Source organism: Microcaecilia unicolor, chromosome 3, assembly GCF_901765095.1.
Source record: "Microcaecilia unicolor chromosome 3, aMicUni1.1, whole genome shotgun sequence".
Taxonomy (NCBI): Eukaryota; Metazoa; Chordata; class Amphibia; order Gymnophiona; family Siphonopidae; genus Microcaecilia; species Microcaecilia unicolor.
In genome coordinates, this window is record NC_044033.1 from 332,881,010 (window position 1) to 332,900,177 (window position 19,168).

General features: G+C 43.1%; 1 protein-coding gene across 1 annotated transcript in view; it reads left to right on the forward strand.

Moving 5' to 3' along the window:
- FNDC1 (fibronectin type III domain containing 1) overlaps positions 1 to 19,168 on the forward strand; it is a 312,818-nt gene that overhangs the window by 282,866 nt on the left and 10,784 nt on the right. The window contains 2 exon segments of the mRNA XM_030198432.1: positions 3,100 to 3,179; positions 7,132 to 7,161. Coding sequence (XP_030054292.1) covers positions 3,100 to 3,179; positions 7,132 to 7,161 — 110 coding nt within the window.

Below are 19,168 nucleotides of genomic sequence, written 5' to 3' on the forward strand. Positions count from 1 at the left end.
AAACCTAAAATGCAAATAAATGATTTTTTCTACCATATGTTGTCTGGTGACTTTGTTTTTCTGATCATGCTGGTCCAGTCTCTGATTCTTCTGCTCTCTATCTGTTCTTTTAACTTTTAACTTTCCTCCTTGTTCTTCATTTCTTGCCCTACATCATAAGTAAAAGCTGGTCACTCCGCAGACTTGACTGGAGGAGGTATAGAGTGGATCCGGCTTTTGCCTATTTGTTCCATCCTGTACAGTTTTTCTCCTCTTCTTCCCTTTCCCTCATCTCATCCATGTGCATCTTCTTCTTCTCCCCTCCCCTCCCCGTCATCCAGGTCGGCAGTTCTCCTCTCTCCCCTGTCCTCCCCTCCATCCATCTCCAGCGATTCTCCTCTCTCCCCTGCTTTCCCCTCCATCCATCCATGTCCGGTATTCTCTGTCCCCTGCCCTCCATCCATCCATCATGTCCATCAATTCTCTGTCCCTTGCTTGCCTCTCCATCATGTCCAGCAATTCTCCTCTCTCCCCTGCCCTCACCTCCCATCCTGTCCAATGATTCTTCTCTCTCTCCTACCCTTTCCTCCCATCCATGTCCATCAATTCTCCTCTCTCCCCTGCTCTCTCCTCCCATCCATGTCCAGTGATTCTCCTCTCTTCCCTGTCTTCCCCTCCATCCATCCAAGTCCAGCAATTCTCCTCTGTCCCCCTTGCTCTCCTCTCAATCCATGCCCAGCAATTCTCCTCTCTCCCCTGCCCTCCCCTCCCATCCATGTCCAGCGATTCTCCTCTCTCCCCTGCTCTCTCCTCCCATCCATATCCAGCAATTCTCCTCTCTTCCCTGCCCTCCCCTCTCATCCATGTCCAGCGATTCTCCTCTGCCCCCTGTCCTACCCTTCCATCTATCTCCAGCAGTTCTCCTCTCCCCCCAGTCCTTCCCTGCCATCTATGTCCAGCAATTCTCCTCTCTCCCCTGCCCTCTCCTCCATCCATGTCCAGTGATTCTTCTCTTACCCTGCCCTCCCCTCTCATCCATGTCCACGATTCTCTTCTCTCCCTTGCCCTCTCCTCCCATCCATGTCCAGCGATTCTCCTCTCTCCCCTGCCCTCTCCTCCCATCCATGACAAGAGATTTTCCTTTCCCCCCTGTCCTTCCCTCCTATCCATGTCCAGCGTTTTCCTTTCCCACCTGCCCTTCCTTCTTCTCCCGCTGCATGCCTGCTTGAGAGTCCGGGCCCCTGGCAGTAATCAGCCAGTACAAGGCCCAGCACCAGAGCTGAGGAGCCTTTGGGCCCAATACCATATGCTCAGGAAGGGACGGTACCAACAAGGCCTCTACGAGCGGATAGGCTTGAAGGCTGAGTGTGCTGGTGCCAGGCCTTGTACTGAGTGATTGGGGGCACAGATTTTCAAGCAAGTAGCGAGAGGAAACGGGAGCAGCAAGAAGAAATGGGAGCTAAAAAAGGTGCCAGTACACAGTACCGGCGTACTGGCACACAAAAAAAAAGCCCTGGAAATAGAAATGTGCAGACAAAAGCTAAACTGAAAACTCAAGAACCTGGACGGTACTATAGTAGAACACTGGAGACATAGAAATGCATTACCTCTTGTACTGTGCAAAATACAAGGATACTAAGAGATGATGCACAATCAGATTCCAAAAGTTGGCATATTCAATCACTAACCAAACCTAAACATTTGTTTATACCTTTGTCAGGAGAACTCAGCCTCTGTAGCCTGTGTCTCGCACATTTTGCAGGGGCTGATCTGTCATATGCTGGCTGTAGCACACACCTCCACATTCCCCCATGGGGTGCACTCATGGGGGCACTCTGTGTGTGTGCCTGTTGGGAATATGCAGGTGAAGGTGAATTTTAGAAGGCAATGGAAAAGGTGCCAGCACTGAGCACCCACTGCAAAAAAAAAAAAACCCTTTGTATATGTACGTATATATTGTGAACTACGACTGGCTACCAGATCATTGCAGTGATGGTCTTTTGCTAGGAGCCATATGTTTAGGTTCCTCCTCACAATCACTAGGTCTTATTAACTAACTACCCGTTGAGCCCGTTAAAACGGGCTAGTATGGGGTTTTTCCAAGGCCCCCTCCCCTCGCCGCTGCAGACCCCCCCCCCCCCAAGGTCGCCACTGCCACCCCTCCACCCGGCCCGGGCCCTCTTTTCGCTATTGAACTTACGTCGCCGAAACGCAGCAGGCAGATCAGCAGAGCTCCCGTCGGCCTTCCTTCTCTGTGTCCCGCCCTCGTGTGACGTAACATCAGTGAGGGCGGGACACAGGCAGGGAAGGAAGGCCGACGGGAGCTCAGCTGATCTGCCTGCTGCGTGTCCGCGATGTAAGTTCAATACCGAAGAGAGTGCTCGGGCCGGGTGGGGGGGGGGGACGGCGGCGGCAACTCCAGGTGGGGGAGCTGTAGCGACGTCGGCGGTTCCACCCTCCCCTTCTTGCAGGTTTCCCTCGTCTGTCCCGCCCCCGTCATACACGTATTGACGCGGGGGGCGGGACAGAGAGGGAAGTCTCTAGCTGCACATTTGCGGGTGAGTACGGTCACTCGCCATTTATATGTTTGATGGCCATGATACCTGCTCCCACCCCAGCTGAGCTTGACAATCATCCTTAACCCAATTGACCCAGGGAGCGGAATGCCTCATATGAGGACTTAACCAAGGACTTTCCATGTGGTGGTGCTTAGCACCTTACCACCCAAGCTGGTCCAAAATTTACCAGTTTTGATTAATCACATCTCCTTTCTGTGCTTTATAGCTATATATGTTTTCATATAATATATACAATGTTGGTTGTTCTGTAATCCGACTTAAGGAATTTGATAGGGAAAATACTAATAAACTTCATACATAATAGACATTGTATCGTGGAAGGTCTGTTAGTGTTACAGCTCCTGCTACATACATAGGACAATAGAATATCTCAGCTAGTGATGTGGATTTCATCCACCTGGGGGGGGGGGGGGGGAGAGGTGTCTTTTTGTTCTGATTTTCTGTGTTTCAGAAGGCTGAGGATTATTGATATTATTTTCAAAATGTTTCCAAATGTAATTTCACAGTAAAACTAATAATGATTTTTCTGTCTTCTCTTCAGGTACTACTTTAAAATTCAAGCAAAGAATCCCCATGGCTATGGACCTGTCAGCCCCTCGCTCACCTTTATTACTGAATCAGGTATGGATGGATACCACACATTAAATGTGACCAGGATGATCATTTTTTAGTATTGTGGGACCATGAGCATAATAGAAAAGTGTAAAATTCAGGAATAAAATTTTCAAAACATCTCATGGATATATTTCAAACATATACTTGTCCTTCTGAAATCATTTTACCCACTATAAGGGTGGGGGACGGGAGTAATAATCAAAAAGTATTTTATGCAAGTAAATATACATTTACCTCTGTAAAAATGTTTGATTAATGCCATCATAATTTTCACGGAAGGCTCTGCAATTTGAATATACGAAAACCAAAATACACCTATACTAGGTTTTAAACTGGAATGATAACATGGATATGGATCAATCAGAACAGATCTCCTGTGCCACATTCTCCAACAGTCATTCCATGACAAAGGGCTAAACCTCTCAGCAGCGTCTCACTTAATAAGGTGTGCCAAAAAATGGCCTGCGCTGGTGTAGATGCATGTATTGGACGTGCGCAGGTCCATTTTTCAGCGTGCCTGCAAAAAAAGGCTTTTTTTGGGGGGGCCGGCCGAAAAATGGAAGTGCAGCAAAATAAAAATTGATGCACGTCCATTTTGGGCCTGAGACTTTACCACCATCCATTGACCTAGCGATAAAGTCTCATGCGCATACAATGCTGATTACCGCCTGGTTAGTGCCACCTGCCGGAAAATTTACAGCACGATTAGTGAATGCACGTACAAAAATGAAATTACCGCCCGGGCCACGTGGTAGCCAGGTGGTAGCTAAAAATTTACGCTTCTATGCGGCTTAGTAAAAGGGCCTCTAAGGCCTCTGTGTTAAAAGCATCGAGTTGCAGCATTTAAACATGTAGATAGCATACGTGTGTAAATGGCAATTTCAGAAAGCTTCTAGTTACACATAGAGATCACCAGGCACAGAGATTTTAAGATGGTGTGGCTTGGGTAGGGTTTAAGCATAGCTTAGATGGGTCAAGTATCTACAAGTGTGTTCTCTTCTTACATAGGAAATGCACATCCCTATTAAAAGCTTTCCCATTCAGGTTTTCCACTAGCTCAGAGGCATGCACAATTTTTTTTAAAGTGCTTGGTTCGCCCAGGGCTTAACACAAGGGATTAAGGGAACCTTTTACAAAGCTGCGGTAAAAAAATGGCTTGCGATAGTATGTGCGCATGAAAATTGCCACGAGCTGAGGTCACTTTTACCACAGCAGGATTTTCCATTATTTTAAATGGAAATTGTAAATGACCGTGCACTAATAAAAGTATTGGCATGTGGTGGTTTACTGCTATTTACTCCTATTTAGTAGGCGGTGAGGGCTCACTCGCTAACCTGGCAGTAATCGGACAGAGCGCACTGATGGCTGATTACCGCTGGGCACACCTACTCCCCTTCCTCCCCCGTGCTAGAAAATGGAAAAAAAGGCCCCTAAATCCTGTAGTGAATATGAACACATAACTTGACCATATGACCTGTAGATGTCAGTAGAGTCTTCTCCATGATAGTAATGAGATGTAGCAAGGTGGTGCTTCAAGGTGGTGGTAGTCCACTTCTTGGTCTAACTGACTGATTTTTACATGTTCATATATACTGTTTGTTATCAGTCGTGACCTTCAAGCCCTGATAGCACAGTAGACAATGACTGGCTGGGGGCCTTTGTTGTAGCTCTAGGCCCAATCATACAGATGTTCCCCACATCATCTACAGATATCCCTAAAAATAGAGCACCAGGCTTCAAGTGGTGTGGAACTGCCAAAACAATAGTCCTTCTCCAGGGTCTCCTTCATTCTTCTAGGCTGATGCGTAGACAAGTCACTGAACAAACTGTTCCATTCGGGTCACAGTCTGCAAGGCTATCAGTCTTTTAGCACAGAGCATCCATGTGACATCACAGGCCTGCACCACAAGTTTGACCAGATCAAATTCTGTGATACAAACATTATTTATTTATTTATTCATCCTTACATACCACAGTTATCCAAAAACAGGTTTTAGTTCAATGTGGCTTACAATTAACAATTAGAAAAATTACAATTAGGTTATAGAAATTACATAGCAGTATTGCTATATCAGTGACCGATTCAATTAACCATAAGACTTCTTGAAAAGGTAGGTTTTCAACTCTTTCTGAAATGAAGGTGATTTGCAATACTGCTTATGTCCGTTAAATTGTGACAGGGACTATACCCCCTACAACAAGACAAATAAATCATATGATATTACAAAGTAGCATGAATGGAACTTATCACACTGAACACAGGGAGAAAAAAACGAGTTTAAAATTGAAAACAGATAAGTGTTTGCAAAAATAAACAGAAGGTAAACATACACCCAAGGACAGAAATATGCCAGGATAATCATGCAGTAGGATGGGACAAAAGACAGGCACCATTAGCCAGAGAAAATACAGCTGTGCTGTAGCTCAAACACAGCAGTTATACAATTATACGGGCTTTGTGAAGGGAGCCATCTAGCACTGGCCCTCAAGCTCCATATATTCTAGACCATCCCTCAAGTACTGGGACACCCTCAGATCCTGGTTACATCCTCCTGATAATGGAGTGATAGGGTGCACAAGATGTCTCCCAGTATGAGCATTGAGATGTTTACTGTTTCTCTCTTGGAAGACAAAGCAATATATCAGTTAACATACATCCACAACATATATGTGCTTCTCTGTCATTCCCCAGTGCATTTATTTGTATACAGCAAAAACAGCCTTGCGCATACGATTCACATTTGACTATACAAGATCCACTGCAAAGATTTTCCAAGATCCAAGCCTATGCACAATGGACAAGTACTTACTGGGACAGAGAGGCAAACTTTTCAAGGCACCCCCCTCTTTGAATTTGGGATGATCAATTATAGAAAGTGAAAAGGCATGCCCCATGGTGGAAGCTAACCCAGATCTATTCTCAGAGTCATTTGGGCAATGAAAGAAATCAAAATGACAGGCGTATCCAGAGATGCTTATTGGTTGTTGGAACAGAGGGATTTTGAGGCTCTTGACCATTTAACACAGTTGCTACAAGTAATGGAATGATGGATTTCAATTCAGGGAGGCCCGTATAAGTAGACCAGGAAGTATAATCTGACTTCCTTCATTGTTGGCCTAGCTATGGTCCCTTTGTCTTTGATGTATTTGCACACAGTGCACATTAACTAAAGAACATTTGCTGTAAGAGATGTCTAAATAATGCAGAAGAACCTTGTCCCAAACTGGATTCGAAAGAGCTGAATAGACACAGCATTCATAATTAGGTTCTGCCTTACCAGATCTCTCATTTTCCATCTGTGTGAGTTGTTCGCCCGCCAATTGTCATCATTTTTTTCATGATTCCTAGAAGAAAGATCTTCTATCAGATGACATGAAATTTTCATGAGCCTGGTTACTGCACAGGTGGTGTGTAACTGTGTACTCCTGGAGATGGAGTTAGCTTGAAGATTCATGCTGGAAAAAAATAAAAACAAAAATAATATTATATCAGTGTGACCTCCTAGGGAGAGTCAGTTTTCAGGAAAAAAACAACATATCTTCAACATAAGACAAACATCTAAAAAAACATTGAAGATATTTATTTCCAGCAACAAATTTCCCTTGACAAAATTTAACTGCAAATAATTCAAAGATGCTTTGTTGAACATATCTTCAACAAAGCATCTTTGAATTATTTGCAGTTAAATTTTGTCAAGGGAAATTTGTTGCTGGAAATAAATATCTTCAATGTTTTTTAGATGTTTGTCTTATTTTAGACCGTTGCTTCTCAACTGTCTCCTGGAGGATTACCTCAATGAACATGCATGAGATAGATATGCATATTCATTCAGGTAATCCTGAAAATCCAACTTGCTCAGCATGCCTCCAGGAGAGGGTTGAGATGCAGTGTTTTTAGGCTATAGCAAGCAAGCCATACAACACAGAACAGTGAAACATGTATTTTCTTTTCTTACAGATAACCCATCACTTATTGTCAGACCACCCGGTAAGTCTCACTGCTGGTACTTGTCTATGTGGTGTGCATCACTTCTAAATACTGTACCAACTATTAGTGATTTTGCACAGGCAGTGTGAGGACTAAAGATAATGGGTATTTCAGAAGACCACACCTCTAACTTATAGAGCAAGTAGACCGTTTTAAGCAACCTCATAAAACCAAGGAAGCAGTAAAGTATGAGGAAATATATTTCCAACATAACTACTAGTGGTTCTCAGCCTAGACCAAGATATCCCCAAAATTTCAAGGTAAACAAAATCCATTTTTTTTAGAGTTCATTTGTGCTCATATATCCTTATATATGTTAAATCTAGAAATCCTCAAAGCCAGACCTCTAGGGCTGGGTTGAGAATCATTGATTTATGGCAATAACCTGATAATTGTTTATTTGTAGGAAGTCCTTTTTCACAATCGGTTCTCTCAATGTGCTTAATATAGCCAAAATTCAGATATAGCAAATAACAGACTACATGTATGTACATGTATATACATGTATATATGTAGTCAGAGTTAAGGATTCCCAAGCAATATATCTGAACAGGCCACAGAGCATGGGAGTTCCTCTCAGAGGATACGGGAGTAGTTAAGTGGGTTCCTTCCTTGTCTGGGCCTCCCTGCACTTTCAGGGGCTGCTTGGGTGCAATTTAATCACTGATACATTCTTATAAAGAAATATAACATCCAAACAGACATGCCTGTAATCTGGGCTGGATATCATAACTGAGGAAATTTCAATACCTTGATCCTTCTTTAATAGCAAAGTTTGCTTTCCTTGTAAACCTAAAGCCCACATATTATTAGATTATTGAATTAGGCTCATGTACTTGTTGATCTGAAAAATGGTGCCTGTTTTATTTGGTTACATTCTCCAGACTTGGAGCTGTTTTATGAAGCCCGTACCAAACCTGGTCCTGGAGGCCCCCCAGCCAGTCAGGTTTTCAGGATATCAGTGAATATTCATGAGAGAGATTTGCCTGCGGGGGATATTCATTGTGTATATCCTAAAAACCTGACTGGTTGGGGTCCTCCAGGACCAGGTTTGGGAACCACTGATTCAGAATGACCTGGAAGCTAATCTCATAAAGGGATCAAACCGAAGACAGGGATCTGCAATGCATGGATCAGCAGAAGGAAAAACAGAAGACCACCACATGAAGACAGGAGTAGTGATAAGGCTATTGTTGCACCAAAGAAATACTAAGCCCAACATGTCGTTAACTCGAGACAGGATTGTGAAAAATTACAGAAGGACCTTATGAGACTGGGAGACTGGGCGGCTAAATGGCAGATGACGTTTAATGTGAGCAAGTGCAAGGTGATGCATGTGGGAAAAAAGAACCCAAATTATAGCTACGTCATGTAAGGTTCCACGTTAGGAGTTAGGGACAAGAAAGGGATCTAGGTGTCGTCGTCGATAATACACTGAAACCTTCTGCTCAGTGTGCTGCTGCAGCTAGGAAAGCGAATAGAATGTTGGGTATTATTAGAAAAGGTATGGAAAACAGGTGTGAGGATCTTATAATGCCATTTTATCACTCCATGGTGCGACTGCACCTTGAGTATTGTGTTCAATTCTGGTCGGCGCATCTCAAGAAAGATATAGTAGAATTGGAAAAGTGCAGCGAAGGGCGACTAAAATGATAGCGGGGATGGGATGACTTCCCTATGAAGAAAGACTAAAGAGGCTAGGGCTTTTCAGCTTGGAGAAGAGACGGCTGAGGGGGAGACATGATAGAGGTATATAAAATAATGAGTGGAGTGGAACAGGTGGATGTGAAGCATCTGTTCATGCTTTCCAAAAACACTAGGACTAGGGGGCATGTGATGAAACTACAGTGTAGTAAATTTAAAACAAATCAGAGAAAATTTTTCTTCACCCAATGCATAATTAAACTCTGGAATTCGTTGCCGGAGAACGTGGTGAAGGCGGTTAGCTTAGCAGAGTTTAAAAAGGGTTTAGGCGGTTTCCTAAAGAACAAGTCCATAAACCGCTATTAATGGACTTAGGAAAAATCCACAATTCCAGGAATAACATGTATAGAATGTCTGTACGTTTGGGAAGCTCGCCAGGTGCCCTTGGCCTGGAATGGCCGCTGTCGTGGACAGGATGCTGGGCTCAATGGACCCTTGGTCTTTTCCCAGTGTGGCATTACTTATGTACTTATGGCCACTTTTCATCTACAAGGACTGTGTCAGGGCAATGACTAGAGGAGAGTAAACCAATGCACACTGCCCTCTAGAACTAACACTCACTGGCAAGCTGCTCCTGTGGATTTCCAGCATATAACTACCAAGATCCAAGTTGTTAGATATTAATAAAATAGTACTGCATTAATAAATATTACAATTATATTTATTAGTACTATATTGATAAAATGACCATAGAGAAGATAAGATGCTGGTTTGAAGGTGCTATGCTTCAGCTTGTAAAGTGGTGGAGTAGCCTAATGGTTAATACAGTAGACTGAGATCCTGGGAAACTGGGTTCAATTCCCACTATAGCTCCTTATGACCCTGGACAAGTCACTTAACCCTCCATTACCCCTTGTACAAAAAAAAATTTAGATTGTAAGGGACAGAGAAAATTCCTTCATTTGAGGTGTATAGCATTATGTATGTCTAGTAGCACTATAGAAATGATAAGAAGTAGTAGTAGTATTGTGCAAAGTACGCCAGTAGCACCAGTGGTTTGACAGGGATTTTAAGCGCTTTAGATAGCCCAATTAAGATATTTACACTTCCAGTCTTACTATGGAGATACTACTTCCTAACTTCAGAATTTTTGTCTCTTTCTAACCTGGCGTTAGTCCACTTTGCAAGAGAGAATAATATTTAATACCAAGTAAAACCTCTCTGGATGAGACAAGATTTATTTTGCTGAAAGCAAACTGACAGTTAGGCTAGTTCTCTGACAGGTAGGGAAAATGTCGCAATATATTCCACTACCTCAGTGTGGAACTGGAGGAAGGTCACAGCTATGTGCAAATTATTGAACTTACTATGGAAAATAGGGATCACTAACTGTGATCACTTGTACATAAATTTATCAATTTTATATACCACCTCTTTCGAAACATGAATTGAGGCGGTTTACATATAACTATTCAGGTACTTGCACTGTCCCTGATGGACTCACAGTCTAAGTATATTGTACCGGGGCAATGGAGGCCTAAGTGACTTGCCCAGGTCACACTGAGCTGTAGAGGGAATTGAACCTGGTTCCCCAGGATCTTAACCCTCTGCTGACTGTTAGGCAGCAGTGGGACTGTCCACAACCCACTGCACTAACCATTAGGCCACTCATTTAAAATAATTATAACTTCTAATGGTAAAGGATTAGAATATGTTTGAAGAGAGGACATTTATTTGGTGGAAAGCAAACATCTCACTCTAACAGATAGGGCAGTTGAGGTGGTCCTAGGAGATCTGTTTGGCTTTGGGGTAGAAGGGAAAAGAAGCAGAAAGGGGTTGGATTGGATTCTAAAGCAGATTTAAGTTGAACAGAAAAGAGGAAAAATGGGAGCAGGGTTTAGCTAAAAGGCTGCAATTAAAGGTCTTAGCTTACAGAGGGCTGGTAATCAAAAGGAGCTAAGAAAGAAATTGTTTCTCTCTCTCTCTCTCTCTCTCTCTCTCTCTCTCTCTCTGCCTGAGAGGAAAGGGGGTTTCCTCAGTGCTCAAAAGGCTGCAGTTTACAAAAGAGGGCTCAGATCCTATAGGAGGTAACATAGAGTGGTTCCTCAGAGCTAGAAAGGCTGAATTACAGGGTTTGGCCAAAAGAAGGCTGAGATTCCTGAAGGAGTTAATATAGAATAGGGTTCTCAACCCAGTCATCTGGATACACCTAGCCATACCCATAATAAATATGCCATGAGATAGAACCCTGATATAGAGTAATTATTCTGCTGTGAGAATATCACCCGGGGGGGGGGGGGGGGGGATCACGGTCCAATGGCGTTTCTCCTTCTTGCCGGCGTCAGGGCAGTGTTGTTCCATCGAGGGCTGGGCCCTAGAGCACGGGGCACGTGCTGAAGACACATCTTTGGGACCACGGAAGAAACTCCCGCTTGGCCTGCTGTAGTTCTGCTTCTGGACCGGGAGGTATTTCCTGTAGCTCCCCACTCGCAGTCAACATTCTGCAAACTTGTTCAGCTCTGCTGCTGTGGTTGCCAGCCTGTTCCAGTCTTCAGTTGTTCCTGAGTTTCCCGTCTCCAGCTTGTTCCTGAGTTCCAGTCTTCCATTGATTCTGAGTTCCAGTCTTCAGCAGTTCTTGAGTTCCAGTCCTCCTACTGTTAGTTCCTGTGACCTATTCCACAGCCCATGGTTCCTGTCTCCTGATCTTCAGCTCTCCACACCAGGCTTCCTTTCCCAGAGTTCCCGTATCCAATTCACCCTGGTGGTGACACTGTCTGCCATCTCCGGAGTTCTCCTTGGTTCAGAGCTCCACGGTCCAAGGGCTCACTATTTGTTGAACATGTCAGGGCAGGTCACAAGACAGAGTACTGAAATCCTAAGAGAGCTAAACTCACAGTGACCTTTTCTGGGGAGAAGAGCCAGAAATCTTATCCGTTACATATTTCTGCCCAGGTGGAGACACCAGGCACTATACCTTAAGGAACTGACAGAGCTTGCCAAAGGGGACTCCTGCTAGGTCGAGCCCCAAACATAGGGATTCTCACAGTGTTACACAAGTCAGTAAACCCTAAGACAGGTTTGATCACGTGAAATAATAAAAGCTGACAAAGGAATCTAATCTAGGTATCTGAGCCTTCCTACTAACCATATACCATGGATACCCCTATACCTGCAGGGGAGGGGAGAGGCCATGCAGAAAGATCTAAGATTATTGCACTCTCTCTGATCCCATGGCCCACTATGGTTAAGCAAGGCCTCAGACCCCTTCAGCCATTTGTCCCTGTCTGGGCAATCGCACATCATCCCACCATACTCAGCCAGCCTATAGGGGAGTTAAGTTGATTGGCACTCACCAGGTTTGAACAAGCTCTGACATCAGCCAGGCCCCTGGTTATGCCTGGGAAATCTTCAGTTAATAGCAGCAGTCAGAACCCCCATTTGCAAGCAGCTGGGGTCCAACCCTACCAAACCCCCTAGAGCCTGATACCCACACCCCTTGTCACTAACAGTTGAAAAGTTTTGCAAGAGTATAATAAACTTTCAGTAGTAAAGAATATATAGAAATGAACATGTTGATAGTGAACCTTCCAGGTAGGAGTGTTCGTACTCAGAAGTTCAGCGATACTTACTGCTGGAGATGGAGTTAGGATGGACTCAGAAGCTATCCAAGCATGTTGATATCCAGTGTCCAGATAATAATCAGGCAATTGACAGCATAAATAGTTATCCTAACTATTCCTGGTTAGTTATCCTGGATAGCTTCCTGGGCATCACCAAAAACCCGATATTCAGTTGCAGAACCCAGATAGGGGATGGCCCTCAGGAGGTAATGACAGATGCATGGACACCATGTTACTTATGAATTTGTGCACTTAGGACGGCACTGCATAGTTATTATGATATTGTATTTCTTTTCCTAAAGATTTATCTCATTAAGAAGTTATCCTGTTATGCTGTGATACATTTGGCAGAAAGACTTGCTTTCACAGATCTTGGCAATTCTTGCGTTGAATCAGGAGGCCTAAAGCATGACATTCCATTTAGACACAAGATTTGACCCCTAGTGGACAGGTTAGCACTGAGAAGCAAGCAGCAAAAAGCTCGTATTTATTAGAAAGCGCGTGACTATCCTCCGCTTACAACCAGCCTGATAGGTCTAGCCAAAGCTATGTCTGATTACTGCTTTTCATTCTTTCTTGTTTCAAAAACCATCTGTTGACTTGGAAAGAATTATAACAGTTTTCCTGAAGAAAAAAATTTGCTGCTGACAGCAAAACAGTTTCAAATTTGACATCTACATTGATGCTGTTATTTTATTAAACGTCCTTACGAAACTCCTTCTCATTAGCTTATACAATGCCCTCCTATTGAAACACAGTCTAGAGAAAGAGGTTGTAAAAAATCTTTTTATATGTATAAACTATTTCATTTTTAAAATATCTAATACTTTTTCTTTTCCTGTTCATTTCAAGGATTTATGCCTGCTGAAACCTGGTGTAAATCCTTGCACACTACTGAGCGTGTAACTCTGATATTCAATAGCACTGCCCTGAAATATTTGGGAATGCCCTTGACCCACACATGCCCCTCCCATGGGTGCCATATACAGAATCTGGGGGTAACTGCTTGACCTGCTTTAATAAATCTACTTCTGTATTAGCACCATTCTTTTTAATATAATTTTGGTGCCACTGGTTTTCATTAGCTCAAAATTTTGTAATTAGCATGTATTTATATGCCGATGATATACAGTATTTTTTTGTGGTGGATTCTGTTGAACATTGATTACACATGCAGTTGACTCAGGGCTTAAGGCCATTCAGAATTGGCTTCTCTCTAATCTTTTATATCTTAATCCAAGGAAGTCTGCGGTCTTGTGGCTCGTTATAGATGGGCGACAGATTCCATGGCCTGTGTTTTGTCTAATGTTGAGGTATACTCAAAATACTAAGGGCAGTTATTGACTATAAGCTAACTTGTACTGCTAAGATGTTTCTATTAGTTCAAATTGTTTGGGGTTTGTTTGTTTTTTTTAAAGATAATTTGTGGGATTAAGTCATTTCTGGGCATTACATCTTTGCATGAACTTGTTCATGCTTTTTATTCTTAGTTGCTTGGTTTACTGTAACTCAGTCTTTCTGGGAATTACAGAGTATTAAGAGACAAGTTGATAACAGAACGCTGGTATCATTTGCTATATTGTGGATCATGAAATGTCATGGTTGGAAAAAGCACACTAGCTACCTGTCATAGCCAGGATTGTTTAAGGTACTAGTGCTGTGCACCTTTAAGGCCTTTGTCCTCGATTGCCGTTGTATTATGTATTTTAGTGTTCTGAGTTTGTTCCTATTTTAAACATTTTGTTAGTGGCTTTGCTCCCTGGCAGGAAGCCATATTTAAATGTGCCAGCACAGCTGTAGACAGAGTTCTCTTGAATGAGGGAGATGGTTGCTATGTTTCTATCTACCCTTCAAGATGTGAGTATGCATTTGGCCACTTTGTTCTGGTTTTTAGTTGCTTTTGACTCTTTATTGTGCCCTTATTTCAAACATATCTTTTTAGGCAAGGCTGACTGTTGCTGTTTTCGTTGGATTTTAGCTCTGTTGCATGTTTGTGCCTTTTGGGACCGCAATAGGTATGTGTCCCGTCTCTTGTTTATTCAGATTCATTTGGTACAAGTTTCTGTGAGTTGCCACATTCAGTATTATTATAGTTTGATTTTGTATTGGTTTCTTATGAGTTCTATAATACTCGGCTTGATGGTCTGTTTACAGTTGGTGTGTACTACTTTGGTTAATGCAATATTTCTGTGTTATTTTCAGTTATGCTTTTTTGCATATTATTTTGTTTAACATTAACAATGTTCCTTATGAGTTTCTGGTTTATTAAGGTAAACTTGCTTTAATAGTATGTCTTTTAAACATTACACCTGTTTGGTCCTGCCTCTAATAATGTATTAGTGGTTTATTCCTAACTCATGTTTTGAGATGTTTTAATAGTTTTTAGTATTCAGGATTGGTGTTTTATGGTTTATGATTTATTGTATGTTTTTATGTTTTGCCACACAGCTGTTTTAGCCCCTGACACAGCCTCTAGTGAGGCAAAACATGGCCACATCGGGACTTTTTTTACAGCGAGGCACAAATAAAGCCTATTTATCATATTAAGACATGTGTTCTGCTCTTCTTTGGACTACTTGCCATGGTATCTTGCCAGTTTTACCATCCCTTATGTACCATAAGAGTGTGTTGTTTGATTTTATTTATAGACTAGTAAAACAGGCCCGTTTCTGAAAGAAATGAAACGGGCGCTAGCAAGTTTTCCTCTAATGGCAATTATGTTTTTAAGGGAAGTGTTAGGAGAGAGTATGTGTGAGAGAGAGTGAGTATGTGTGAGAGAGTGAATGAGTATGTGTCAGAGAGTGAGTTTGTGAGAGAGAGAGTGTGTGATTGAGAGAGAGACAGAATGTGTGTCTGTCTGTCTGTGTGAGTGAGAGAGTGTAGTGTGGTGTCCCGTGTGCATCAATTATGCTCCTCTCTCCTGCATTCATCCATATGCAGCAAATGTCCTCTGTGCCCTGCCCCCTCCATCCATCCATGTGCAGCATCTCTCCCCTGCCCCCTCATCCCATCGTGGTGCAGCAATTCTCCTCTGTCCCTTGCCCTCCCCCCTACATTTGCATCACACTTCCCCCCTGAGTTCCAGGCCCCCCTCCCTCCCTCAGAGTTCCAGAGTCATCCCCTCCTTCCCTCCCAGTTCCAGGGTTGTGCCCTCCCTCCACTCCCCTCCGAGTTCCACGCCCCCCCCTCTCCTCCGAGTTTACGCCCCCAAGCACCTCCCCTCTCTGGAAGTGCAAGCAGGACCTGTCCTCCGGCAGCCCCTCGCCTTTCTGTGTGCCGGCTCTAATTTAAAAATTGTTACCGGCGTCCTGGCATGAGCATTGAAGGCAAGCCACGCTACAGACTTTCTTCCCATCTGTCTGAGCTCTGCCTCTGGTCCCGCCCTCATTTCCTGTTTCTGGAAGTGCGGGACCAGAGGCAGAGCTCAGACAGATGGGAAGGCAGTGTGAAGCACCGCTCGCATTCAATGCTGACGCCAGACCTCGAGGTAACAATTTTAAATTAGAGCCGGCATGCAGAAAGGCGATGGGCTGCCGGAGGACAGGTCCTGCTTGCACTTCCAGGGAGAGAGGCGGGGGGGGGGGGGGCGTTGAACTTGGAGGATAGGGGGGACGTATCGAATAGCTTCCACCTCCTTGCTTCGAATAGTAACATCTCCTGACGTCAGGCAAGCAGAGTGACATCAGGAGATGGTTACAATCCCAGTGGGACACATTGGAACGTTGCAGGAGCAAATTATTATATTAGATGTTTGATTTTAGTGATTTTATTGTTTTGTTTGTTTTGTGTTTCCCCTTTTTAATATTTTTTTTAATCATTTATTTATAATTTTTTCATTTTACAAGGATCACTTGCAAAACAGTAAAACAGAGATGATTGTACATTAAAACAATATTAGAAGAAAACAATCTCAACAAGATAAATGGATTTTATACAATCTTTCTCTTTCTTAGACCACAAAATAAATAGGGAGAGTGAAACAAGACAAGGAGATTAATTTACCCCTTTTTAATATTAAAAATCACTTGGATATCCATTTGGGTTTTGAGCTGTTATAAGTAGTATAAATTAATTAATCAATGCTTCTGCTTTTGAGTCTGTCAAGTGCTTCTGCAGTGCTTCATCCTGTCTGCTAAGCCAGTATTTTTAGAACTGTCTGCTACTCAATGTTATTGGTGACAGGAACTTACACTCCATTGGAATGTAACTACAAATTAGAAAATAAAAATCTTAAGAATTGCCTTGGCTACCATATTTTTAATAGATCCTCAAAATAATGCTGAAAAGTATTGACCTAAGCCAGGGAGACAGGGAAGTAATATAGGGCCCCTTTGCCAAGCTGTGGTAAAGGGGGGGGGGCCTATTGTGGTATTGGTGTGTGAATTTGCTACGCACCGAAGCTCCCTCTTACAACAGCGGGTAAAAGGTTGTTATCGGCTGAAAAAAAAAAGAAATGGCCCTGTGCTAATCACAGGGAATTGATGCCGTGCCCATTTCCGGGGGGGGGGGGGGGGGAGCCTTTACCACCACCTATTTAGGTGACGGTAAGGGCTAAGCCCAGGCTTTACAAAAATTAAAACATTTTTGTTGCACCGGAAGTGGGAACTACTGCCAGGCTCCTGTGGTAGCCCAGCAGTAGTCCCAATTTGGCATCGAACAACGCCATGGTAATCCTATAATGGTTGAATAACTAGGGAGGCTCTTTTACAAAGCGGTGGTAAGTCCAACGCGGGCTTACCGCTCGCTAAAATGGAAGTACCGCCAGGGTACCGCAGCAGCCTGGCGGTAGTCCCACCCCAGTTGCACGTGCATATTTTTGTAGCACCGGTGTGTACCTGGTAGTAATCGGGCAGTGCCATGAGCTGCCCCGTTACTGCTGGTTTAGCGCAGGAGTCCTTACCGCCACTTCATTGGATGGCGGTAAGGGCTCCCCCCTGAATGGCCACGTGGCAAGTGCTCTATTTGCCATGGCCATTTCTTCAAGAAAAAAAGACCTACCTTTACCTGCTGCGTTAAAAGGGGGCCTCTGTGGGCATCAAAAACACGCGGCCAACGCAGGCCTCCTTTTGCCGCAGTTTGGGTAAAGGGGCCCTTGGTCTATATTCCGGTGCAGAACCAGATATACATAGGTTAGACAAGCTATACTTCAGGGCTTCATATTATAATTATTTATTTTTATTTATTTAACACATTTATATCCCACATTTTCCCACTAGTCGCAGGCTCAATGTGGCTTACACAATAGGGCAGACTATAGTTCAGTAAAATACAGTTTAAACAATGTAAAGTAAGGTGGGATCATATAAGTAATCGTATAAAACAACAAAGATAATAAAAGATCAATAAGGTCCATACATTTTGCTATGACAAAGAACGCGGGTAACTTAAGTTGAGTCTGGAAGATAAGCCTTCTGGACTAGGGGTTGGCTTCAATAATTTCCTGAAATTTAGATGATTCTGAGTTGAATTTAAGAATTTGGGCAATGCATTCCATAGTTGTGTGCCTATGAAGGAGAAGCTGGATGCATAGGTAGATTTGTATTTTAGGCCATAGCAATCTGGGTAATGTAAGCTTAAATAGGATCGGGAAGAACTGGAACTGTTTCTAGGTCTCATTGCTTCAGTAAAAAAAAAAAAAAACTATTTGTAAATAATTAAAATTATAATATAAAATCGTAATTTTATTATAATTACTGTTGGTTGTTTTATATGTTTTTATTTATCATCTATTAATGCTAAAATGTACTTCACATTTCACATTTATTTTACTATACTGCACATTAAATTACTACTTATCATTTCTAAAGCAAATGATTAAAATTAGCTAAGTGGTTGTAATATAAAATACTTGGGTAGGTGGAAAAAGAGAATGAGACAAAGATGCCTAATTTACAATAGAAAGCATATAAGGAAAGATAATAGAAGCTAAACATGAAATAAAATTATTCTAAGACATTAAGAGGGAAATTCATCAAGGTGTGGTAAAAAATCGCCCTTCACCGCACCTTGATGCCCTGCGGGATTCAGCAACCTGCAGGATCCCAGTACTGCAGGTTGCGAATCTCAGGTCAGGAGAATAATGTTGCTTGTGAGCCACCTCGCAAGCAGCATTGTTCCCGTGCCTGGAAGCCTCGGGTCACAAAGCCACTAGTGCAGGGTCCTCCCAGTTATCCACCCTCTAATCACAAGGTTCACCCACCCCCCACAACAACAAGCACCCCCCACACACACACACACCCCAAAGGCTACCTTTTTCATTGGTTGTCAGGTGGGGGTCCAGGGAGTCGTAGAGGGTCGGGGGGGGGGGGGGGGGAGGTTCAGCCAGGAGCAATACCCAGTCACTCCTGGCCAGATCTGCACTGCATTCCAAATGGCGCGTCTTGCAGTAGTCTCACTGGGGATATTTTACCGTGGTTTTTGGGCCCTAACATGACTTGCAGTGTATCACCACAAGTCACATTAGGGTATCTGCATAGTAATGAGCTGCAAAAAAGTGTATTTGCATATTTTGCATCTTATTATTACCTAACTTGTGGCGACTTTATCATCCGGTATTTTTAGTCAAGTGGCATTAGAGCACTTTAGGTCATATAAGGGCCAAATATCACACATTAAGGCCCTAATGCTTGACAAATCCTCACTTAATTGAGGGGAGACCTCTGAAAAGTTATAGCTTAGATTCTACAATTCTCAAATCTGGTGCTGCTCTGATGTGACAACAGTTGAGCAAGTGAATTAAAGTA